The sequence below is a fragment of the Pezoporus occidentalis genome, unplaced genomic scaffold (assembly GCF_034315485.1).
Source record: "Pezoporus occidentalis ecotype Australia unplaced genomic scaffold, CSIRO_AGI_Poc_V1 ctg98, whole genome shotgun sequence".
NCBI classification, from domain to species: Eukaryota; Metazoa; Chordata; class Aves; order Psittaciformes; family Psittacidae; genus Pezoporus; species Pezoporus occidentalis.
The window spans coordinates 1,499,202-1,524,397 of record NW_026916347.1 but is presented as its reverse complement, the minus strand read 5'-3'; the positions used below and the strand labels follow the sequence as shown (position 1 = coordinate 1,524,397).

The following is a 25,196-nucleotide window of genomic DNA, read 5'->3' as shown; positions in this document are numbered from 1 at the left end:
GTATAGGAATTGCTTCTGGAATAACATGACACCCTGCACTCTTTGTAACAACACTGGTGGTTTTAAGATGTTTGGACAACTTAAGGACTAGGGTATGCAGCGTCCTTTCTTGTAATGCTAAAGGCCAGGCAGGCACTCTGAGTGGAGCAGACCTTTGAAAAATAGAGGAGGTGTACCTGGGTTTTTTCTACTGCAGGGGACAGGCCACTGTCTCTGGTATGTTGATGCCAGGGTGTGTAACACTTTGTGTGAGAGAGGTGGCAGTGGGGTAGTCATATTAAAAAGTGGCTTCAAGATGCAGAGCTGGTACTTGATGGACTGGTCAAGCTGCAATAGGTGAAACATACCTGGAATGTGAAGGAGGGTTCCATGTCAGGACTTTGGTACTTTAATTGCTTCCCTGGTGTGTTCGTTCCTAGAAAGAATAAGGTGGTTCTGTCCCAAGGAGCTATTCCATCCAATGTAAGAGGTTTTGGAGGAGGAGAGGATTTCTGTGCTTTGTACAGAGTATGTCAGCACTGATAATGAACTGTAGGAGTCTCGTCCCAGGAGAAGAAAGTCCTTATGAGAGAAGCTAGAGGAACCTGGAATTTTGGGTTTACCACCTGTTTGCTCTGGGCAGCAGCAGAGCTATTTAAGGACCAGTTACCAAAAGAAGGGTTGGGGATACTTGTATCTGTTTCCAGACTCCAAACAAAGAGGCAGCGTCTCTGTGAGGTGAGCCACAGTCTTACTTTTTTGGCAGAGGCAAAGAAAATAATAACCATTTTCACCAGAAATCTCTCCAAGTCTCCAGCATTATCCTACACCCTAGGCGGTTAAAGAGCATTGTGTCCTTCCTCTGTGCTCGCTATAATCTCAGCTTGCTCCTGAAGAGTCAATCAAATAATTCACCTTGGAAAGCATGATACCACTTAATTATAGTTTGACTAAGACCAGTTATGGTCCTCTGTGACCTAATTTGCTGCTACCAGCAAGTAACCAATACCTCAAGGCTGAGCCTGTTGCACCCACTAAACGTTTGTTGCTGTTGTTGCTATGCTCCAAAGCCATCCCCACTCTAGGTGATCTTTTCCCTGAAAACACCAAAGGAAAGAGAAAAATCTTTTTCAAACCAACCACCATTGTTTTTTCTCTTGAACCACACTCTAGTCTGGTCAGCATTCAAGTGTGGAAGTGTGTGGTGCCGTGGTTAAAACAAGGGATGTGAGTCACAAGTCTTGAACTTGTAAATATTGGGATTTTTGACCCAAAGCTTCTGCATAACCTTGGGTAGATGACATGACCTGACAGTGGCACTCCTCACTTCCTCCACTCTGGAAGCCTCATCCATAAAAGCTGTCAAAAAAGAGGAATGCAGTAAATCATGTTTTAGGGTAAGACATTCCTCTCAAGTTTGGGTGGGACTTGGTCTGGCATGACTATACTTTAAGATTGGTAATTGAGTATAAAGTACACCTGATAGATCTTAACTTTGATGTCCAGCGTTATCCATTTCTGTTCCTTTGCCACTTCGTTATTTTTAGGGCTCAGAATCAACAGGCTTTGGTATGGTTCTGCACTGTGCATTACTTCAGCCACAACCTCAGCAAGGTCCAAGACATGTGATGTTTTGTACATTCCTGCAAGATACCTTGTGATTCTGGCCATTCTTTCAGGAGGTGTCTGTAGCGCATTGCTGCATTTTCCTGCTAGGACAGGGCTGGAAACAATATGCAGCTCCTGCTGAATGGAGTGATGCAAATTATTTGAATAGATCTGTCTTCAATACTGGGATGGGTTCTCCATGTGTCCATGTCACTTGCTTTGTGTGACTAAGGTGGAAAAGTGGTATCAGGTGTCTGAGAGCTGAATGGTGGGGATGTGTTCAGCACAGAGTTTATTTTGGTGAAAAGTCATGGTCCTAGCTTAAAAGGCCAGTTACCCTGGCTAAGCTATTGCTCTCACATTCGTCATTGTTGGCTTGTTTCTCCAAGGGTAAATTGGAAGTAGTCCGCTTCTCTTCAGTGTCTTCCTGCACTAGTTTTCAAACTGAATAGACTGCTCCCAAAGGGCTTGTTCCTAGTTTCAAGCAGTGCCATGCACAGCTGGGACTGTGAACTGGGAAGTAGTGTCTGTTGATGTGTGTCTTGAGAACCTATCAGTACTGGATTGTATTCAACTATCTGTATCCTGATTAAAGAAGCTACAGTAGTCTGGAATACTGCAGCTATTAATCTTACTGTAAAACAGTTCCTGTCTTAATTCGGTAGTAAATCTGGACACTATTTTCCACATGATTCTCTTTGTTTTGACTAAAAACTGCTTTTTTAGATAGTCTGTAAATATTTTTGCATGTTAGTGGAATTAGCTGAAGTAGAAATAATACCCTTGAAAAAGCCTCAATGTTTTCAATATTTGTTTTGAAACACCTTTTCTGTCCAAAACTCAAAGAAAAGATGTTTTGAATTGAACAACGTATGTTTCAAGCCTAATTGAAACTTATTTTGACATATTTCTTTTACCTGAAAGATTTTTGGTTGTTGTTGACTTTTCCCTTGGCCAGCAAGTGAACCAAAAGATGACTTTTATTGCTGCTTTTATGTGTGGTGCATGGCATGGGCCTGTGATCAAGTTTGCCCTGGCAGCCTTGCTCCTTCAGTCCCTGGAGGACTGAGATAAACTGGAGGTTTATCACACACTTCGTGTAAAAAGAACTCCTGTGCTCTCTCCTTCCTTCCCCACTCCATAAATCCTACTTTCTCAGGTATTTGCTCCCATAGCCAAGATGGCTGTGGGCACATGGGCTTCTGAAGTATTTCTTCTCCCAGCCCCTTTACAAAGCAAAGCTGGTCCCCCTTTGCCTCTGTGAGAGGGTCTCGGACATCCCTCACCTTTCTGGGCAGCAGCATGGGCCATGCCTTGTCTAAGCCAACAGATTTTAACTCAAACCACTGCTTAGCTGTCACCCTGTGATCTGTTCCCAGCCTGTATGCAGGGAACATGCTATCTTCTCATTTGTGACTTGGGCCTCATAGTTTCTGAGGCAGGGATGAGCTTTCTGTGCTGTTTCTCCCTGGTGCTGCACCAGGGAGCCAGTGACTGGGTTGTGGGTAGGTTGGTTTGGTTGCTAAAATGTAAGAGAAAAGGCATACAATTTGTTAATAAGAGTGTCTTTGTGGACTGTGTGAAGGATCTGCATGTGCCTCAGCTCCTCTTAAATATCACTACTCCGTCCTGGTTCAGGGCATGTGTCCTGTTTAAAGTTGTGTTACCTCCCACATCTTAAAGCTCAATTTAATTCCTTTGCAGTGTGAAGCACACTGAGTGAGCTCAGTAGGTTACACCTCTTGCAGCATCACCTCGCTCATGCTGCACAGTAAACAGAGTTTGCTGCTGCTGCTTGGGTCATCCATGTGCATTTGTATTCATCATTTTGTAATTTTTTATCTGATGTACCTAAGGTCATTATAGGGTCCTGGCTATTGCCATATGAGTAATTCACAATCCACAATGCAGTGATTTCCTTCCCCTCCAATAACTCCATCACAGATGGAGGGAGCAGAAGTAATATGAGTTTACTTAGAAAGAGGCCACTGGATAAAGTAGAAGCTGAACTAATTCTCCTTTTTAAAAGCAGCACTAAAGAAAATAATAATTATATTCTCATTGTTGGGACACTGCCACTTTACAGGACCTTATTTTTGAAATCCTCCACACTTCAGCCGACCCCGTTTTTCCTTACCTCATCATAGTTTCAGGTTATCATAATTTTAGGCATCAGTGCTGAGCTGCCAAATAGATCCCCAGAAAATTGTTATTGACAGGAAAGGACTTATTAAACTGGCAGATACTTGAAGAGTCAGATTCTCATGCAAGCAAATCTTTTATGTTGATATTTAATGTTTTGATTTGAGACCTAATAACTTTAAATGGCTACATATAAAAATTAATTACAACCTAATAAATTTATTTATAATGAATAATGCAATAACCACATAATTAACAGTGATGATTCAAGTTAATATGATCAATACAGCTATAAATTAATTATAGATTATATATTTATTGACCCAGAAACATGATCAGCCTCTAAACTGCTGATACAGGAATCTCTGATGTTTCCAGTACTTTCTTTTTCAACACAAAACCAATATCTGAGTCCCAAATGCAAGAGTAGGAGTTGGTAAGTTACTTGAACATGCCTGTAAACCAGGCAGTCTTAGGTTTTATGTGACAAACTGTTTCAGCAGCTTACTAATTTCTAGCCTGTATGCTGCAGGGTAATCAGTGCAATTCCCAGGAAATCCATGAAGGTTTTAATGAGCCGTGACATGTTCAGTGCACAGTCAGCATGAAGCAGGGCAGTGTGAGGAAGCTTTTGGCAAAGGCTGATGCACATAGATACTGGTTCATGAGGAGCCAGCTGCTAATCCTGACACTTGCCCAGGGAACTCGAATAGTGGAAACTCTGTACCACCTCAATTCAGCTCTTTCTCTATAAAATTCATGTATCCACAATCTATGCCATTCATAAATACCTTTGCTAAACAAGCTTCCCCACACTGTTGCTGGTTTAGGATACTCAGGGTAGGTGTTTCTGCTACCACACTTTCGTTCTTTGTTAGAGGACCGAGATTACCCCGTCGTCTTAATTTTTCCAAGGTTAAATTTTTGCAAAAGTCACTGATCTTAAAGGTATTTATCCCATTGGTTTCTGGGTGTGTGGATCAAAACCTTCACTTAGCTAAAGTGATTCTGACTTTTTGTAGATGCTCACTCTTGTGGTTTTGTAACCACAAGAGCAAAAACCTGGATATATTCTCTTGAGTTTTAGAGCTCCACTTTTACACTGCACTATTGATAGATATTTAGGAAGTAAAGCTACATGCTGATGAACCACATCCATTGTAAGCTGGCAGCGTCATCTCAGTGACATACATAAACAAAATTGGGGACAAAGGTGACTACTTATTTGAGCCCAAGGAAATTATGTTCATTTCACATTCCAGTGTCCTAGATGTAATACTTTTGACTGGGAGCTACTTTATTTTTTTAATTTGGTGGCCTGGTGCTTTGGATTGCTAATCTCAAACTTTAAATGAATGATTTTATTTAATCCATTCTAAAATGTAAAGCTATGTATCATATTCTTGCAAAGTCAAAGACAAAGAAATTTCAGTAGACATTTAAGAGAATCCAACTCCTCAGTCAGATACCTCCCTCTGCTACTCAGACTTACAGTACTGAGACTCTATAAATAAAACCAGGAGTGAATGAAAACTCAAGCAAAATTTGTAACAAGCAAAAATCATTTGTAAAGAAATTATATCTTTTATTAGGTCAGCTAATGCAGCTAAAAATAAGAAACACATACTTTTGTGTACACAAACAAACTGGATTTGTTTTTTGTTGAATAAACACTCATGTATTAAATTGAACAGAGAAAAGGGACAGCTACTGGTGGATGGGGTGATTTTTTAAGTTCTTTTTTTCTGAAGTGCTCTTAGTATCATGATGAAGAGACTTTCCCAGTGGGCTCTTTGAATTGCCTGGATTCTTTTAACAGTAGTTCCTTTCCATTGAAAACATGCTGAGTAGTAGCAAAAAATTTGGGGGAACAAGCACTGGGGGATGATGAACTGAGAATTATGGCGAAAGTAGCCCAGAAACACGATGCAGTGGCTTTCAAGAGGTTCCTCCCTTCCTTCCCCCCAGCTTAAACCACACAAAAACACATCCTAGGTGGTCGAGGAATCATTGCCTAGAAGTACAAATTGCCTGAATTGCACATGTGATTGTTATACTGGGATAAAGGCTGGAGTCGGGACAAGAGCAGATCCTGCTCCTTCAGTACTTGTACTTTTTGAAAGCCAATTTGGCAAGCAGCATAACAAGAGCCTAACAAGTAGATGGACATATGGGGAGGCAAAATAATTGTGCATTAGGAATACTGTGCAGATGTGAGCTGAAGTAAGGGCGTAACTCCATATGGCACAATGCTGACCTTCAGTTAGTGCGTGAATGACAGTACGCGGTGTGGGTTGCACCATCTGATGGTTGCTGTACTGGGAGCAGGGCTGAAACCAGACAAAACTGGATTTACATAGCTCATCTGCTTCCTAGAAAACAATACAGCAGCTACCGACAGCTGTTGTGCCTGAGATCATCCTGGTATTAGCACACCTTGCAACTCTGACACCTTCCCCAAAACAGTGCATACCATGCTTCTGGAAAAAATACCTGCTATTACCACTATTAAAATGGAGGTTGCTCTTAATCCCTGTTAATCTCCTGTGCAAGGAGAGCATAGGTGAGCATGCCTGATTTCTGTCCATGTTCCCTATGGTTTAAAAGCCTTTATATGCCTTTGGCGAGGAAATTACTTAGTCCTTTCAAACACAGAATATTAAAAATCCTGTGGTTAGCATATTTCTTTGCAGAACATCATGGATTTTTTTTTTATATAAACTAACGCCAGAGGGGTGTGCATATTAGGTAAAATACCCGTGTTATTGGGGAAGTGTGATGAGCAGAGGACTTAGTTCTTCAACCTAGAAATCCTTTGATGAAATATGCTTGATAAGTCCAAACTGCAATTTACAGTCTATTACCAATTGTTCCTCCCTTTCCCTTTAGTCTGTTAATACTTACACTAGCTAAGGATTCGGCCTCATTTTATCAATGGCTGCTTGAAGTACTCAGGAGGATTTCCTCCAGTGTTCACCAGAAGTCTTTGATATATGAGATTGTAGGCTAACGCCAATAATATTTTGTGAGGAAGTGTCACAATACATACATCGATCATCCAAGCCTCTATCTGTCAGACTCTCCCAACCCAAACGTATTTTTTATGACACAGTGCGGCGCATGGCCTTTAAATTACCCATCTGTCTGACAAATCAGTGAGTGTGGCAGAAACTGGCAGCAGTTTGACGTCGCCTATCACTTTAACTGAAGTGAAAGTAATGCAAACAGATTTATGGGATCCCCTTTGATTATAGACTATGAATATATTTGGAATTGATGTTTGGGAAAGAGACACAACAGAGAGGCAGAAAAGGCTTGTAAGCAAAAGCACTAGTGTTGGGTTTGTAGCTTTGCTTTTACTGTGAGCGAGATTGTCCTTATTTTTTTCTCTCCCCATAGGGTGCATTTAATCTGAATACCTCTGACTTCCTCTTTTTTTTCCTTCTGGGTGATTATTTAGCTGTTCTAAATGCGTATCTTTACGAAAACTCAGCCTTGATATTTCTAAATGTATTTGAAGTACAGCTATTAAATATATCTGTGACATTCATTGCATGGCAGTAAATACTGCTGAATTTCCAAGTGTGCTCTAAATACAATGGAGCACAACAGAAGACAAATAGCTAACAAGGGTGGCTGCTCACTCCAGTGCTGGTGAGGACTGAAATTATGTGATGGAGCAAAGTATTGACTTGGTTTTATTGATCCAATGGTTTATCTTTGTTACAGAAGTGACCAAGACCTTGACTTCTTGCCTTTTGCTTCCCTGCAAGGCTCTGGCTCCAGTGTAGTGTTGTCTTGCACCTGGTTCATAACTAAAATGTACTGTAACAAGCCTGGATTTTTAGAAAGAGGATTTTATCCTACTTATTGATACTGTTGTTTAAGTGCAGTGGTGAATTGTGATGGTGAAAGCTAGGATGGAGAACTACTGAGTAGGTCTCACATACAGGCAACAAGATGCCCATTTAAACAACTCTTGGCTGCAGCTGGGCTTTTGCAGCCCTGAGCCATCCGATCCAAGTAAGTGGAACAGTGGTACCCTTTGGAGATTAGTACATTTGTTGAATCATTTTCTGAGCTCTCTGGAGCTTATTTAAGCTTCTCCTGATACACTACTTGGCTTTCTTCAGAGAAGCCACAAACTTAAGCAATCCCCTTCTTTTAAAAGAAATAGTTTTCATGAACAAGTCATTTAACAAAACATAGTTGTGGTTCGCCTGTGATGCCTTATGCCTGGATTCCAGGGGAAATTGTGATTTGTGGGGTTGCCACAGAAACTCATCCTATTCCCTAAGCATTTTCAGAGTTTTGTCATGCCAGGCAGCACTGATTTAGCAGCCATCTGTCACTGATGTACTCCCCTGTTATCACAGCCGTTGGTAGCTCTGGGGATCCTGATCTACAGATGCTTAGCTCTTAGATAAGCTCTTCTAAACCTGGAGTCTTTCTCCTGAATTTTGCTTGGGAGATGTTGGCATAACCTTGAGCTGAACTTGGTTTGTTTATTCCAGTGTCCAACCTAAACCTCTGGTGTCATCGCATCATGGCTCTGCAGGTCTTTCAAAACAACAAAGGGAAGATGCCTTCTGGGACAGATATTTTCTAAACAAACCAGTTTTTCTCCTTTTCCCTCAGTTAGTGTTTGTCTTGAAAAGAAAGAAAGAGGTAACATTCCCCTCTACGCTAAGCTGTAGAGGTTGTCATCATTAAGATGATTGCTGCATGGACCAAAACAGGCTTGCTGCGCAAAGGAGAAGGTGCTAGCAGATGGAGTTCATCACTGATGGGATGGGTACTTTCCAGCCCGCAGTTCTTATTTGGAAACCACATCCCAGCTCCTGTAAATGGGGTTTTGGCTGTGTCACTCCTGCATTTCAGGCAGTTTTCATCTTCAGTCTTTGTACATGACAATGAGAGGCCTTTTGACTTCAAGGTGCAGGCTTCTGCCAAGCTTGTGACAGCTGGGCGCTTGCACAAGCATCTCCTCCCACCTCCATAGGTGAGGAGGTGGAGACAGTGGTGCCAAGTGTTGCATTTCCTCACACAAGGTTGTGTCTGCAGGATTTCATGTGGCCTCCACAAAAATGGCGGGGCAGTTTGTAACAAAAGTCAGGGGTCATGGGGATGAGTAAGTAGAGCAGACAGTAGAGATCTTGGTGTCTGAGGTTGCCATGTAAGTTTTGAAGTGCCTGGGAGCCTTTGGCTGCTCCCCACAGCAAAAGCTTAGGTGGTCTTTTGGATCCGTCTTTCTTCCTGTCTGGAACTTAGTTAGTTGTAACCTATGCAGAGCTTTCCTATGCAAAGCTTTCCTTTGGCTAAAGGAAACCCTGACATGTTTGCATTTACCCGCCAGTTGACTAGAACATTCCCAGTTCTTGGTGTTTTTTCAAACCCAAGCTACTCCTGTTTTAAAATCTCCATCCACAGTTCTCCCATCACATTCTGCCTGCCTGCATTCCACATATATTCTGAAAACATACTCGTTGGAAAACTGTTTGTGCAAGTCCCACACCTTGTTGGTTTTAGTGAGGGAAGCCAAATCTACACTGGAGCACAGAAAACAGATGTACTATCCCAGTGCACTGTTCAAAGCACAGACAGCAGCTAGGCTAGCATCACTGTGAAAAGCAAAGCTACAGATGGTGTCTTTGCTAAGGTTGTTCCTCTGGTATAATCCTGTGTCTACTATGAGGTTATTGTCAAGCACAGCTTTGCTGGTCAGAGATCTCACCAAGGCAGGTATGACTGTTGTCATACACAGTTCCACCACAGTTCCTGGAAGCATTAGTTTCTAGTGCTGATCTTTATTACAATATGGTCTGAATGTCATGTTTAGGACGCAGTGAATGATAACTGGATGAAGATCTCTATGTGCAGCCTGGCCCCTCTGCTTGTAGTCCCTTTGGCTAGCTTCTGCTGAGTCAAAACACCTGCGTTTTATGAATAATGAATTTTTCTTTACCTCCAGGGAAGATGCATGAACTTCACTCGAGTGAAATCGGATGGAACCTCTGCCCCTTACAGCCCACCACCAAAGCTGCCGCGGCGTGAGGAGGTTCCTCTCAACAACGCTCCAAGGAATCATTCTCCTCCTGTGTCTCTGCAGCCTCCCTCCAGGCAGCCACCTCCTGGACCACCCCCATCCCGAGTGCCTCCTGGACCTCCTCCTTCACGCCCACCACCACAGCCCATGGCTTAGAGTGCAGCAAAAACCTGATCGACAAAACATGTCTCTGCTGAACACAGCATATTTATTGAGTATCGGTTTACAGTTAAAGATATCAGAATTTGTTGCTGGTCAGCAAAAAAAAGAAGAAAAAAGGAAAAAAAAAAGGAAAAATTGCCAAGTGTCAATTTTAGTGTATGAATATATTTATATCACACGTGCTGAGTAAACATTCAGTGGATAGATTCAGAGCTATGGGATATAGAAACAAACCAAAGTGAATCATCTAGATACAGTAGCAGCTTTATATGTACACAGTTGAAGATCTATTTACATATGACATTTGTCTGGCTTGGTATGTCAAATCATTCATTAATAACTTTAGCCAGTACATGTGCATCAGCTGTTTCGATAGCTGCCACCTGCAAGTTGGTTAAACATAGTTCATTGAGAAATTTGCTTTCTTTTCCCCAACAGTACTGCATGCAGATGATAATATGGAACAGTAATTGCAAAGATAACTTTCTGCCTTTGGTTCTGCAGGTGGAATTTCCATGGAAGTTTACAAGAAGGCTATAACAATAATGAGGTAAAATGAGACTATGTGCCAATAATCAAGCAACAGTAATGTAGCATGGAAGAGGGATATCTTTTTTTGCTGAGAAAATTGGGTTTGAACCTGCCATCTCTGCATATGTTTAGACTCGGTTGCATAGGATAGCCACTGATGGCCAGGGTTCAGATTTGTCCAAAGTTCAGAGGAACATTGAAAAAAATACCCCAACATTTTGGCCAGGTGTTTAGTTTTTATTTACAGAAAACAAGTTCTAAAATGGAGCAAGCATTCATGCGATTTGAGTATGAATGCTGTAATATGCAAACAGCATGTATTATTTTTATCAGCAGCATTGAGGGATTCCAGTACTGTTTAATTAGATAAATTTTCTTTTGATTTTACTGCCAAGCAGAGCTAGATCCTCTTGTGATTAAAATATGTATTCCTCTATAAGTAGCTCTTTCTTTAGACAGCCCAGATCCCACTAAATGTAACCTTGCAGTCTACCTGTGGTCGAGAGGCATGGCATGAAGTGTCAGCATGAGCTTTTGTCCCTGTTTTATATATTGTTTGGCTAGAGTACTTCCCAAACAGTGTGACTGCTCACCTCTGACCTTCATTCTGTGTGTCACCAGAAAGTGATGGGAGCACCCACACAGAGGTGGGAATTTATGACGCGGGATTGTGGGACAGCCCATGAATAGTGTTCACTGAGCAATACGTGAATGGGTTGTGCCCAGATCATTCCCTAGTGAATCAAAACAACACCTGAGCTTGCTTTTTCTTTGCCACTACCTATGGTATTGGAGAGGGTGGCTGCCAATTCCCATGCTGGTTTGCTTTGGCACTGCCTGTGTTATTAGGATAGTTGTAGAAATAATGTTTATGTTGCATTATGACACAGCATATACCTATCTCTCCATCTGTGTGTAGGTGGGGGTGTGTAGCACATCACAGTAGTTACTGGCACATAAGTCTAAGATAAAACACTGACAGTATCATGCGGTTACTCCAGATTTCAGGCCTCTTCATGCAGTTGTTACAGACATATAAAATTGCGCTAGTACAGAGATCAGGCTTACTGTTTCCAGTGGAAGTCCCACTTGCAGAACACCATACCAAGCTCTCATCAGTCTATGCTGATCACTGTGACATGCCGTGTGTATGCAGCTGAGGCTGTCAAAGATAAACTCAGAAGAACCACAGAGCCTCTTTCTCCTCTTGCACTGCTCTGCTCTTGAGTTATACTCTTACCTCATATATATTGGTGCAAGTAGTGGCATCATAGTCATAGGTGCCTGCTGGCCTTGGAGCTGTTCCTAATTTAGGTCTAAGCCAGCAAAGCATTTCTGCATGCATTAAAATGTCCTGCAGGTCGAGAGGAACATCCTTATGCCCAGTACTTTGCTGACCTGTGACTTCATTGTAATCAGAAAGGAGAATTGGGGGGTACTCAACCTTCTCCTCATTCATTTTAGTCACTTGAATAGGGTCTGCATAATTTGTTTCATAAGAATGGATTTCTGTTTGGAGGAGAAAGAAGTGTGTGTGTGTGTGTCTGTGTTTGTGTGGGGGAGCTGTGTTGGGTTTTGTTTGGTTTTTTCTTCCTTTACAAAAATTGCTCAGAGTAGCACTGCTATGAATGGAAAGGCCTTTTGCAGCCAGTGTGACACACAGTCACAGGAGTAAGCTTTAGCTAATGAAAAAGCCTGGAAGCCAGATTTTGTATTGTCTTGCACCTGTACAGATCTTGAGGGCGGTCAGTAGAGTTGTTTCAGATTTGTACTGATTTGTATTTGTTAATGTTGGTAGAACTTGACTTACTTCCAGTAAGAATGGAGGTGTTGGCTTAGGGAGGGCTTCTCACAGTAACATATCCAACATGCCTGGTTTTTGCAGGTGAAAGGAGTAATATTCTTTGCTGGTATAGCCAGTCTTGCAGAGATAACAGATATTAACAGTTTCTGCATCCCTATCAAGTGCAGCGAGAATAGGAGTGGTTTGCACTTCCAGTGATGAGATCTCTATATGATAAAGCACCATCAATTTGAAAATTAGATTCAGCATAAATGGAGTTTCCAGCATTTTCACTATATAAAATCAAGCATTTGGTGTGTAACTTGTGTTTTGGCTGCAGCTTCTGCAATAGGAGCGCTGCAGGTTTAGTTTGCCAGTGAAGTGGGAAGAAGAAAAAGTGAACTTGAACTGAATTGCCTTTGCAAAGGTGGGGGGCAGTGAATACGCTACACTGGCTACAGAAGGGCCTGTTAGTTGTCTAGAAATGTGCCCATTTGCAGTGATCTCAGACACTGTGACAATGCAGTAGGAGAGAATGGTTGCTACTTTATTGTCTGTTGAGCTTGAAACTTACTTGGGGCAAATCAAATCAGAATAAGCCAACTGAAATCAAGGCAGTAATACTGGTGTCTACCAGCTGAGACCTGGCTCAAAATAAATGGACAAAATCCCTCCAACTGGCTTGATATTTCAAGGTTTGTTATAGTATGCTTGTATGTCAGTTTTGATTATAGTAAATGTTAAGAAATGCTAAGAAATGTTCTCATGTGGGATGATCATCCTGTATTTTCCAGCATATAGCATCAACCAAAACTTGCAAAAAGTGGATATCTAATGCTTCCCCAAATCCAAGAGAAAAATGTGGATTAGGAGGATCTTTGGCTAACAGCACAGATGTGACATGGCAGAAAGCGCAAAGCAGCAGTGATGGAAACCCCATGTGTTTAAAGCTGATACAGAACCATGTTGATCAAAGCGTGTTTATGGCCATCTTTCAACCTCAGTGCGTGTATTGCCATCTGTGAGAGTAGACTGCAGAGCAGACGGTCCTAAATGTAAAGGGGGCGGGGGGAGAAAGGAAAAGAATCAGCTCCTCGTCTGAATGAGTGAGCATAACAATGAATGACATATTTCCTGAACTGTACCAGTTCAGATGCATGTGCACCTGGTGCTCCTGATGCTTTTTACTCCTGTTGGTCTTTAGACAACATGATCAGTAATATGCTTTCTCTCTTTATTTGTATGTTGGTTTTACTGTTGTTATTTCATTTTGGGTTTTTTTTTTTTTTTAGAAAAACTCATTTCACTGAGAAAACAGCCCTACTTCTGTAAATATAGAGTTTAATTTGGAGGAGACAGCACACTTCAGGATGTTACTGCTGGACAGTTATTTATTAAAAGGGGTTAAGGTGAATAAATACAGGTGGCTCAGGATACATGCATGCAAGTGTGATAATGCAGTATAGCATTTTCAGTTCTCTGTAGTTTTTAGGGAAGGGGAATTTTTGGGTCATCCTAGTTTGTTTAGAAGTTTGTTACTAATCTGATACTTTTGAATAATGCAATAGACTCCTAACATATAACAGTGCTTGAACAGATGTGTAGATTATGATAGATTTTATGGTTTTTTGGGGGGAGGGGGTAGAGAAGGAAAAATGTTCTAGTTTTTAAGGGAAAAAAATGTACTGTACTAAACTTTTTTTAGAAGAAGATAAGTGTTTTCAAAAACAGTGGGGATGTGGGCTGATAGCTGGGGCATGGAGGTGAGGGACAGAGGAAGCAATTGGATTTTGGGGGGACAGAGAAGTTTTACATGGGTGTGTGGGTTTGTTCCTGTTACATGTGGTACAAAGTTCTGTAACTGACATGCTGCTTCCACATTATAATCCTATAATCTTTATAGATTTTATGCACCTGCTCCATTTTTCTGAGAAAACTTTGCAAATGTAATGCCTGCATGCAAATGTGGGAGATGTAGCCAAAGTGTTATAATCCAACATGATGTAGTCTTAATGGATTCAAAATCAACAATAAAAGTGCTTACTGGTTAAACACTACAGAGAATTCCATTGCAGGATTATTTTAAGAAGGGACAAGCTTTGTCTGCACTTCGTTTGTGATCAGCTCAGCCACCTAATGGTCAGGTGGAGAAAGCGGGGTTGGGCTGTCAGAATTCCTATCCTCAAGTTGCTACCCATTCATTATTTGACTGGAGACAAGGCTATGTTCTGTGTTTCAGTTTCCAGTTTCCAGCCTGAGAATTTCAGTGTTTGCTTAATTAATTCAAAGGTAAGCCATTGTTTGTTGGAAACGCTTTCAGATCTCAGGTAAGCAGGGTAGAAATGCTGAGTAAATTTTACTGGAGTCAGTCCTCAAACATAGATTAGCACATGGGGCGGGGTATGAATTTACAGTGACTGTCTTGAAAAGTTGTCTAATGCAAAGTAGAAGCCACCCAAGACAAGATGTTAGAGCTTAAGACTTTAGCAAAGAGAAATACTATGGCAAATCCTATACCTATGGAGCCTGGAGTCAACAGGTATCAAACACAACTACTGTTTTAGGAGTCTTGCCTGAAGGATGCAGGACTGGATCTTAAAATCACCTTCTCCCTCACTACCTCTGAAACTAGTTTTCTCTTCCCTCTGTGCTTCTAATGCTTCCTCTGTATCTCTTTGAACCCCATTGAAGATTGGGGCTGGGGGGGGAGTGGGGCTCATGGAAACATAAGACAGGCAAGAAGATCAACAGTGGTAGGCCACAAAAATCTCCAATCCTATCAGGCTGCAATTATGGGTAATCAAGGGTGCTGCAGAGCTGCTGAGCTGTGCTATGCACTCAGTCTGCCCAGCATGGCAGCCACAGCCCTGCATGCAATCGGAAAGGAGGCTTGTCCTTGCACGCATGCAGTCCTCTGAACCCGTGTGAACCTCATCTCCAAAAATGGCAGGCACTGATTTTTGGGGGTATGGTAGCCACATGAAGTCAGGTAGGAGCTGCATGGTGGCTGAGGCAGGCATCGCCCTCCCTTCTTGGGAGCTCCAACTCTGACTGTGCTGCTAACGGGAGCTAAAATCCTTTGCTTTGAGATGTGCTCCTCCCTTGTGGAGTCAAGGGCTCAGACAAAGAGCCTGCCTTTCTCTCACTCTACTCCCCAGACTGCCAAGACAATACTCACACAAAATGGTTTTGTGGCCTTTGCTCTTTTTTGTTCCTCCATCTGCTTCTTACGCAAAAAGCAGGGCCAGGCTCTCGAAGGAGATCAGATAAACAAAAGCGGTCCTGGAGCCAAGGCTCTGGGCAGTTTTGTTCTGCATTAACAAAAACCTGACACTGGCTGCAGATGTGGTTGGTTAGGTTTATGCATGCCTAAAACAACAAAGTTAAGATTTGACCTGAACTTCCCCGGAGATTGGGAATGTGCAGATCCAGGATTTTGGTTTCGGATTTGTCTATAAATAACCTCTAGCGCTGATGTAGCATCTTTTCATCAAACATACTTTACAGTCTCAGGAGTGGCATTTACATGGGGACATACACCAGCATACCCTATTTGGCTACATGGAACTCAGCAGCAAGAATATTACTGGCTGCAGCAATCTGAGCTAGGAACTGAAAAAATGTCTTTTACCCCTATCCTCCCATTCCTTAGGAAACCACAGGCAGAGCATGTTGCCTGTGCTGGAAGTTGTCTCATCTTTACTTTCTGAATGTGCTTTGCCCTTTGGTTTAGTACTCATGTCAGGTTTCATCGGGTTCTGCCTCAAAGTTCCCCCCCTCATGCACATTGAGGACCCCACTTTCTACTGCAACGGAGGCTACATGAAGTTTCCTAGCTAGGTATCACTTTGATTCCTGCTTGACTGCAGCCCAGGAGAATAGTGAGATGATGAGATTGAGATGAAAGAATTCTCTGACAGAAATGGAACATCCTGCTGAGTGGTTTTGCTTGTGACATAGATAATGTTTCCTTTTAAGCTTTCAGAGGTGCAGGATTGTTGTTCGTGGATAAAACTTCATTGCGGGTCCTCAGATAACCCCATCTGTGTTTGCCACAGAGTTCAATGTTGTAAGCTCTCTTCATGCCAGCCTGTCAACAGCCATGTAGCACCATGCCGGTGTCCTCCTGCATCCTGCCTCTGGGCCATGATTCTTGGGTTCAGACTGTCTGTTTCTTCATGATAGAAATAGGGGTCTTTTAGAAATGTCTTAGGGTCTGTGACCTAGAACACCTCATATTGGAGATAAACACTTTTCCCTGCGATGGCAGAGGGATAGGGATTTAAAGCATGAGTCTTCCCAGAGGGCGCAGGGAAACATAGCAGCCAGGACATAGCCACGTGTAATAAGCAAGCATGCATTTGACTGAATAAAGCTACTCCTTCCTCATTGATCATGGCTTATGTACTGTCAGGTTAAAATACTAAAAGCCCTAAAATGTTTTCTAGTTTCTAGTTTTTTGGTACACAGGAAGATGTTTTGAGCTGAAAACAGGAGTCCCAAGATACCCTTTCGTCATCAAAAGCATTTTTGGACAACCAAAGCCAGTGGGAAAATATGGCAAGCATATGTGGCAGCCCAACCTCTTCAAAAACACAACTGTGGCTGCTTTGTGCCTCTCTTCCCTTGTGCATTAATAACAGCTTAGTTAAAAGTGAACATGCCTAGAGGTAGGGGTTAATCCTGGTCATCTTTAGTTTTTTTTTTTTATTGTTTTCTGGATTTCTGGTCCTCCTGTGTAAGGTCGGTTGTGTACTTTGGTGATAAGGGGATGCCAATGCGGTAGTGAGACTGTTAAGCATGGTTCCAACTGGGAAATCCTGACATGTCCTCAGCAGGCAGGTGCCTTTAGAAGGCAGTTAATAGCTCTTACAAGCTATAGTCATCATGACGGTAGATTTGGGTCTACTGAGTGTCACCAGGAGTCTTCTGCTCCAGGAATGCACACAGCCCATATCTGAGACACCACAAGTGACAGCCTGTCCACCAGGACAGTCATAGAGACCCTGGTGGGGTCTGTCGCCTCCCAGGCTAACAGATTCAGTCAGGTACTATCAGTGCCTTGCAGCACTTGTCCCTCTCTAGGGGAAAAAGTAAGCAGGGAAAGACTGTAACTCTGCAGGCTCTTGAGTTTCCCAGCCCTATGTCTATTTTTGCCAGTACTAATGGTCTCCATCACTGAAGTGACTCACAGGTCAAAATAGGAAATAGCTCATTTCCCTCCCAGCCACATTCAGGAGCAAAGGAGCAAGTCTGCCTCTAACCCAAACCATCTGAACCCAGCACTGTCCCCAGAAGAAAAGGCAGGATGCTTCTCAGGTGGCCCCAGGCAGCAGCTCTACCATGATCTCCTGAAAGGGAGATAAGGAGGGTGAGTGCTCTTCATGAATCCTGTTATTTTCCTGAGTTGTGCATAGGTGATGATTGTCTGCCTGCCAGGGCCCTGAGCTGGAGGCTGCTGGTGCTAACAGGGGCACTGAGGAGTTGACAGAGCACCCCTGAGTTCACCGACTCTGCAAACTTGTTTCTGTGGGGTGGCACAGCCAGCATTAATCCTTTCCTTCCCTCTTGTGATGCTACTGCAGGCAAATGAGGCTATGGCTGTTTCTCTGCCCTTTGTTATGACTCAGCTTCCTTTGCTGTAAGGACAGAGCCCAGCTCTGGCTGTATGAACTGTACAGCTCAGCTCTACTGGCCAGGCTTTCCTCTCTGGGTACCTTTGCAGATCCCTCTAGGGCAGAGGGAAGAGGCAGGAGAGGCTCCTTGTGCTGGCCACGCACATGACTCATGTCTGGCATTCTGTTATTTTTGGTAGTTCAGGAGCAGCCCCAACTCAACAGCAGGAAATAAGTATGAAAATAACTTGTCAGTGTGTTTGCAGTGAAGCAAACTGAACAATGTCTCTGCCAAGATCTGGCCCCAGCAGCCCCTTTCCTAGTTGGCTTTTGAAGAGCTGCACATAGAGAATGAGCTGTGGAGAAGCACTTGCCTCTGCAAGCCTGCTGCTGCTCAGACAGCTGGCTAAGGGCAAGTGTCAGCCCCAGAGCCTGTTGTTGTAGGGTTTGTCCAGTGAGAGCTGATAGCGCCTTTTCCTGCATGGATGCTGTGAGACCTGAATCAACGCCAGCGAGATGTTCCTTGGCAGGGCTGTCACCTGCATAATGGAGGCCACTGCACACAGGCACAGGCGCATTATGGCACATGGTACCAACTCAGAGTGGCCATTTGGACTACAGCCCCTGGCAGCACTCCATGCTCTGGTAAGGGCAGCGCTCACCATGGCAGAGGAGTGGATGACAGCCATGGTGGTCAGGGAGGCAGGCCCAGCTAGAGGGCAGGACTTGATAGCCTATTTCCCACAGTGGAGCAGCTTGCTTGGAATTCTGCAGAGCAGACTGCGAAACAGGCATTGCTTTAAAGAAAAAAAATAAATAAATACTTATTTCAAGCTGATTTTGCTGTGAAACCCTGCTTAAATCAGCAGTTCCAGCAACAGCCTTCTCTACTGCACACAGACTGCATGTGCTCTCCAGGTGCCCTTCTGTTTGCTCTGCCAAGGAGAAACTCCTGGCTGTATAATTTGTAGGCCACATCACTACCAGTCTCTCTGGTTTTCCTCATCTTCACCACTGAAAAGCATTGGTCTGAGACATTGCAAGCATGAGGTCCACATGCTCAGCTGGGATTTGCACTAAGCAGGGAGTAGCTTCCTGCTGGGAATGCCCTGGTAGATCAGATTACTTTTGTCCATAGTGCTGTGTGCCTGTAGTCTTAGAAGGGAGTTTATGCAGATGTGTATCTATGTGATTGAACTACTTCATCGAGTCACATATACATGCACACTCACATCAGAAGAGAGAACTGACTTTTTATGGAAATGGAAATAGGAATTGTAAAATCCTCTGGGATAAGAGTTTACACTTGTTTCCTAGATAACTATTGACTTGGAAGGCAATGCAGTCATTTTGCTGCTCATATAGGTATTACCCAAATCTCTGCTAAGATTCCCAAAAGCTCGTAGGACCAGAACCAGACATGCTGACCTAATGAAAGCAGTCCTCCAGACATCACACAGGTTCTCCAGCAACGTGATGCTTTCCCTACTCCCCAGCACTGGAGATGATTGTCTCCTAAGCCAACAGCATCTATTATTATACGGCTTGTAGCTCTCTGCAAATAAAAATGATCTGATGGCTAAAGGCTCCCACTAAGGTTCTGTGCCACAATCAGGCCCTCCTCAGCAGCCTCTTCAGAGCCAAGCCGGTAATTTGTCAGTATGCACAAGCCTGTGCTGTGTTTTCTACGCTGCACTTCATACAGGCACACTCACTGGTGAGCTGTGACCTGATTTTTACATCACTGAAAAGAGACACAGATCAATCCTCAAACATGGGCTGAGTAAAATTCTTCAGGCGAACAAGCCCTGTCCATCAGTCCTCTTCTGTTCTTGCACTTAACTGAGCTTATCTATGAACTGATGGCAATGATTCCATGTCTGAAATGTACAGCCATCATTTATCAGCTTTGTGACAAAAATTGGTGCTGAAAATAACGCACAGGTTGAGACACAAGGTAGTCTGTTGAGGCATGAATGAATACTTCATGACATTCTGCAACTGAGTCACTGTGGCGCTATGAGACTGACTCTTGAGAGAGATTGTTTTGATTTCTTATTCTCTCCATGACCCTGAACACATCCTTTCTGGTTTGACCCAGTGGAATCTAATCACCTCAGTGTCATAGAGGGTCTGGTCTTAGATCACCCACCAATATCTGGCAGAGGTCTCCAAGAAAATACTTTGAAGATTTTCAACACAGCTAGACCACAGCCTTCAGCTTAAGGAGAGCTGGCTGTTTTAGCAGCACTATTGCTATTTTTAGTGCCTGTAATGCAAAAGTCTTCTCTGATATAAGATTACTTGCCCTGTTTTCTGTTCTTCTTACAACAATTTGTGAAATATGTTGGTTTCTCTTAGGAAGAAACAGCCATTGCGTAAGCATACAATAAAATACAAAAAACCAAACCATTCACCCTCATACATTCCCAGTAGCTATCAATTCTTCATCAGGTCCTAGAAACTGGCATCCAGGTGAGGGGGAGGATGTGTAAGTGTCCACATTGTTGTGAGATATGGCTCAGTAACCTGTCTATACCTTGAATGACAAATTGACGCAGGCAGGCCCATTTGTCAAAGCCTTGCTCCTGTCCGAGAGCTCAAGCAACTGCTTGTGTAAAGTGTCTCCAGTGATCTGCTTAGGTGATGAAGATCATAGGTACCTGAGTAAAGTCTTAATGCTATGTCCCCAAGAAAGAAAAGCAGTACTTTATGTCTCCTTTTCTGTGTTCCCCATTGTCAAGGTTTTGACATTCAAATGTCTTTGCTATGTCCACCAAGACATCTGAATGTACAAATATGGATGTCTGGATACCAGCTCCAGTGTTACCAATGTGATTAGCATGGCCACACTGACTTCAGTAGTGTCACTGTAATTCTGCACCAGTGGAAGGGTAACCAAAATCAAACAGAAAGCCATGTGTCTGGCTCAGCACTCACTGAAATCACTGGAAATTTTCCACTAATTTTACAAGTGAAAAAGGAACACAAAGAAACATCTGCACCTGATGAAAAGCGTTCTTCCTTGTGTATAATCCTATACCTGTTTCTTTTGATGATAATGTCATGAGAAGTCTGTGATCTGCTGAGTCCAGTAGTGAGCCTTTCAGCAAAGAGTGATTATGTATTTAGAATCATAGAAACACAGAATTGTCAGGGTTGGAAAGGACCTTAAAATCTCTAGTTCCAACCCACTTGCTACGGGCAGGGACACCACACACTAAACCATGTCACCCAACCTGGCCTTGAACACTGCATTGTGTGTTGTGAACGTCCATTGTGTGGATGGAGCATTTACCACTTCTTTGGGCAACCCATTCCAGTGCCTCACCACCCTTACAGTAAAGAACTTCCTCCTTATATCTAACCTGAACTTCCCCTGTTCAAGTTTAAACCGGTTACCCCTTGTCCTATCGTTACAGTCCCAAATGAAGAGTCCCTCCCCAGCATCCCTATAGGCCCCCTTCAGATACTGGAAGGCTGCTATGAGGTCTCCACGCAGCCTTCTCTTCTCCAGGCTGAACAGCCCCAACTTCCTCAGCCTGTCTTCATACGGGAGGTGCTCCAGTCCCCTGATCATCCTCGTGGCCCTCCTCTGGACTTGTTCCAACAGTTCCATGTCCTTTTGATGTTGAGGACACCAGAACTGCACACAATACTCCAGGTGAGGTCTCACAAGAGCAGAGTAAAGGGGCAGGATCACCTCCTTCAACCTGCTGGTCATGCTCCTTTTGATGCAGACCAGGATACGGTTGGCTTTCTGGGCTGTGAGTGCACAATGAAGCCGGCCCATGTTCATTTTCCCATCAACCAGCACCCCCAAGTCCTTCCCTGCAGGGCTGTTCTGAATCTCTTCTCTGCCCAACCTGTTTCTGTGCCTGCAATTGCTTCGACCTAGGTGCAGGACCTTGCACTTCACTATGTTGAGCTTTTTCTCTTCTCCCTTAGGCTGCTTTGTATAAATCTGTCTCTATTACATGGTCATTTCAAGCAACAGTACTGTCTTTAATTGTGTGCAGAAACCTGTACATTCTATCAAGGACTACACAAAAAATCAATTCCCATAGAGGTGGATAGGGACATGCACAAAATACTTCACACACTGCCATCCAAAGGCTTCCCGAAAGCTGCCTACCACCTGCTGATGGCATGTGAACTCCTGGCATCTGTCATGTCCCCATCAGACCCAAGTAAGCTGCCTTCACCCGTTTTGATTCAGAGGGTGCTTTCTTTGTTAGCCTTTGGGGTTAAACAAGAGCAGTGATTGCCTCCTTTGTGTGGGGAACGGTTGTTAGGGTGACTGGGAGGAATTCCTTGGCACCAGCACTAGCACAAGAAAGGAATGAGCAGAAAAATGCTCAGCCAGAGCTGCTGTGTTTGTGCTAGCTCCTCACCCTGGCTCTCCCACGGGGCAGCAGAAGTGCTCTGGAAAGGTGAAGCCCACACACCCTTCACCAACCTCTGCACACCTCTGTGCAGTCCCCTGCAGCACTGGCTATCCCTGGGGCTCATCCTGCTGAGCTACAAGGGTTCTCAGAGGACTCAAGATCTGAGTTTTTACTCTGTTGCTGCTTCTGTGATTGAACACTCCTCAAAACACATAGACAGGAATTTTCTAATACTTGGCACAGCATTGCAGGAGAAATACATTGCAGTAATGAAGGAAAAACGGAAAATTGAGCTGAACTAGTGATTTTCAAATGGAAATAATCCTATTTTGAGATAGCTTTCACTGTCAAACATGGTTCAAAAGCACGAGAAGAAAGGGCAGGGTGAGCAGTGAGCTGCTAGGTAGGTGGGTACAAGTTTTTTAGGCTTTAGTGACTTTATTTTTGCATTACAGATGCTCTGTTTGCTCAGACTTCTGCTTTCCTCCTCTGCTCATTCCTCCCCCTTTCACAAACAGACAATAACCTTTTGTTTGGTTTGGCTTATTGGCAAATTTACACAGCTCTCTCATATAATGACCTGATTTCAGGTGATGGTGAGTTGATTAGTATATGTAAGGGTGTTTGCTTAATAGATTGTGAGGGCATTCAGCTGCTCCTATCCATATAAGTAGTGACAAAGAGAAAGAAAAAGAAAAGGGAGCAGCAGCATGAGGTAGTGTTTGGTCTCTGGACTTGTTTGCATAGTGGCTTAAAATCTTCAGGATGAAACTAGTGTAGTTTGCACAATGAGTTTGAAAGCCTGTCTGCAAACATAGCAGATGCTGGGACAAAAGACTGGTATAAAACACTGGAAAGCAGGGCAAAGTGTTAATAATGAGTGTAAAGCTAAAAGACTTGTAAGTAAGGGGGTAATGTCTGCATAGTGCGGCATGAGTTTGATGGCTTCCTTTATGCACTGAAAAAAGACAAAGAATAATGCAGTTTGCTTAACTGGGTCCTTGTCAAAGGTAAAGCTCTACATGGTATTGCTTACAGACTAGATTGGAGAAAGTTATCCATTTTTTAGCCTCATAGCAGAACACCCCTCTCCTGTTTGGCCTTAAGGGTATGCTCTAATTTCCCCAAATTTTAGTAGTTATACCATACATTTATCAGATTATCGCTGTGTACAGAAGTATCTCTCTATGTTTGATCTGTTATTTCCACAATGATTCCACTTGATATCCAAGTTCCTGGCTGAAAAAAAAAAAACAACAAAACAAATACAAACTTTGGGGCAAAATTCCCGATGGGCTGTGCTGTTCTTTATAGGCTTGAAAAGTTATATTAGAAGCAAAAGCCATGGAGTAAGTGAAATTGCTGAGCAGTTGAGAACCTGAATTCTATAAACCTTCATTCTCCAAAGCAGTCAGTTCACGGTCTGAAATTTTCCAGGCATAAGGCCAGACTACAGATCTACAGATGGGAAAGGAGGCTGCCTCTGTACCCTGGAATACTTGAGTCACTCTCAATCTAAATTAAGGCATCGTTTAGACTGCCTTCATTCAGCCTAAGACAGAACTGCCAGAGCTTAATGGGTGGTAAAAGCTTCTTGAAGTATGTCTAAGGCTACCAGCAGCTCTTTGTCATGCATTAAGTATTTTGGGAGTTTGAAAAAGGTTGAGAAAAAAACCTGCTTGTGATTTCTTCCCTAACTTTCCTTACACTGGTTGAGTATGTATCAAGGGCACCTCCCAAGGTCACGGATTCAAGCTTAGAAAGTCCCAAAGGCAGAGTCAAAAAAGCTGAGTATGCTGATAGTGTCTTCATTTTGCCTTAGCTGAAAATTGATTTGGACCAAATGGATTAGAAATGCACAGACCAAACCTGATTACAGTACATGGTATTCTGCTAGAGATTTCTGCCCACTCTTGCTGGATGATGGCTGTGCCAGCCATATCATTGGGAACAGGGACTCTCTGGAAGCTTAGACGAGGCCTATGAATGAGGCTTGAGAAAGGTCCACTGTGCAGACACTGGAGGTGTCTGTACCCATAGCATGACTGACTCACTGCCCCAGTGTTCCTCCTGGAGATGCCTGAGAGATGACTGTATTTTGTGAGGTACCACAGCACCTACAATACAAGCAAACAGGATCAGGGTCCATATCTAATACTAGCCACCTTAATATGATGATGGGTGGAGTTTCTATTGACAGTCTTTGTGCATTTGGAGTTTACTTTCCAAAAAGAAATATTCCCTGAGATGCAAAAATGGCCTCTTGAGGGGCAGGGGTGTGAGACAGTGAGGCTTGGGAGAAACCCATGCAGCATCTTTTGCCCCTTTTATGAAGTTTTACATGTTCTTGAGGGTATCACTGAGCTATAGGTGAGGTTGTGCCTCGCAGAGCTTACTGGTGCTGTCAAAGATGTGTGTGTCTCTGGTATAGAGTAATAAAGTGCATGAATCACAGATAAGCTTACTCACATAAGTAGCATGTATATTAAGGGGGGGACAAGAAATGTAGTGAAAGTGAATCTGTTCATGTTTAAAGCTGCTCAGTTTAACAGCATCCCACAAAAAAAAAAAGAGATATTGAACTGTAGTGTCTGCCTCCTGCTCCACTGGCCTGCAAGTGTCAACTGCTCTGGTATGTATGAAGGCTCCACAGCGCTGCCTGAGATTTGCTGCAGTGTTCAGGTTCTCTAGACCTTTCCTAGCCCATACATACTGGTTTATTAAAATCTGGCCAGCGTTTTCCTGCACTGAAATTCCCTGTTGTGCCCCTTCACAGCCTTTTTAGTTCATGCTGATAAGAATGATTGCTTTTTTCCCATTTTCTGTCTGGTCGGATCTTTGCTCCCCTCTGTGACCTACAGCTGTTTGCTGTAACTCTGTGATTTTCTGTCTAGAAGGGCTTGTTTGTCCTTGGAGGCCTTAAGAAAGCTGACCTCTATAGC

The 25,196-nt window shown here is 43.2% G+C and overlaps 1 protein-coding gene across 1 annotated transcript in view; it reads left to right on the top strand.

Annotated features, from left to right (window-relative positions):
* ANTXRL (ANTXR like) overlaps positions 1-14,315 on the top strand; it is a 57,841-nt gene extending 43,526 nt beyond the window's left edge. The window contains exon 18 of the mRNA XM_062606861.1: positions 9,701-14,315. Coding sequence (XP_062462845.1) covers positions 9,701-9,931 — 231 coding nt within the window. The 3' untranslated portion in view covers positions 9,932-14,315. The remainder of the gene's footprint in view (positions 1-9,700) is intronic.
* Positions 14,316-25,196: the final 10,881 nt, after the last annotated feature.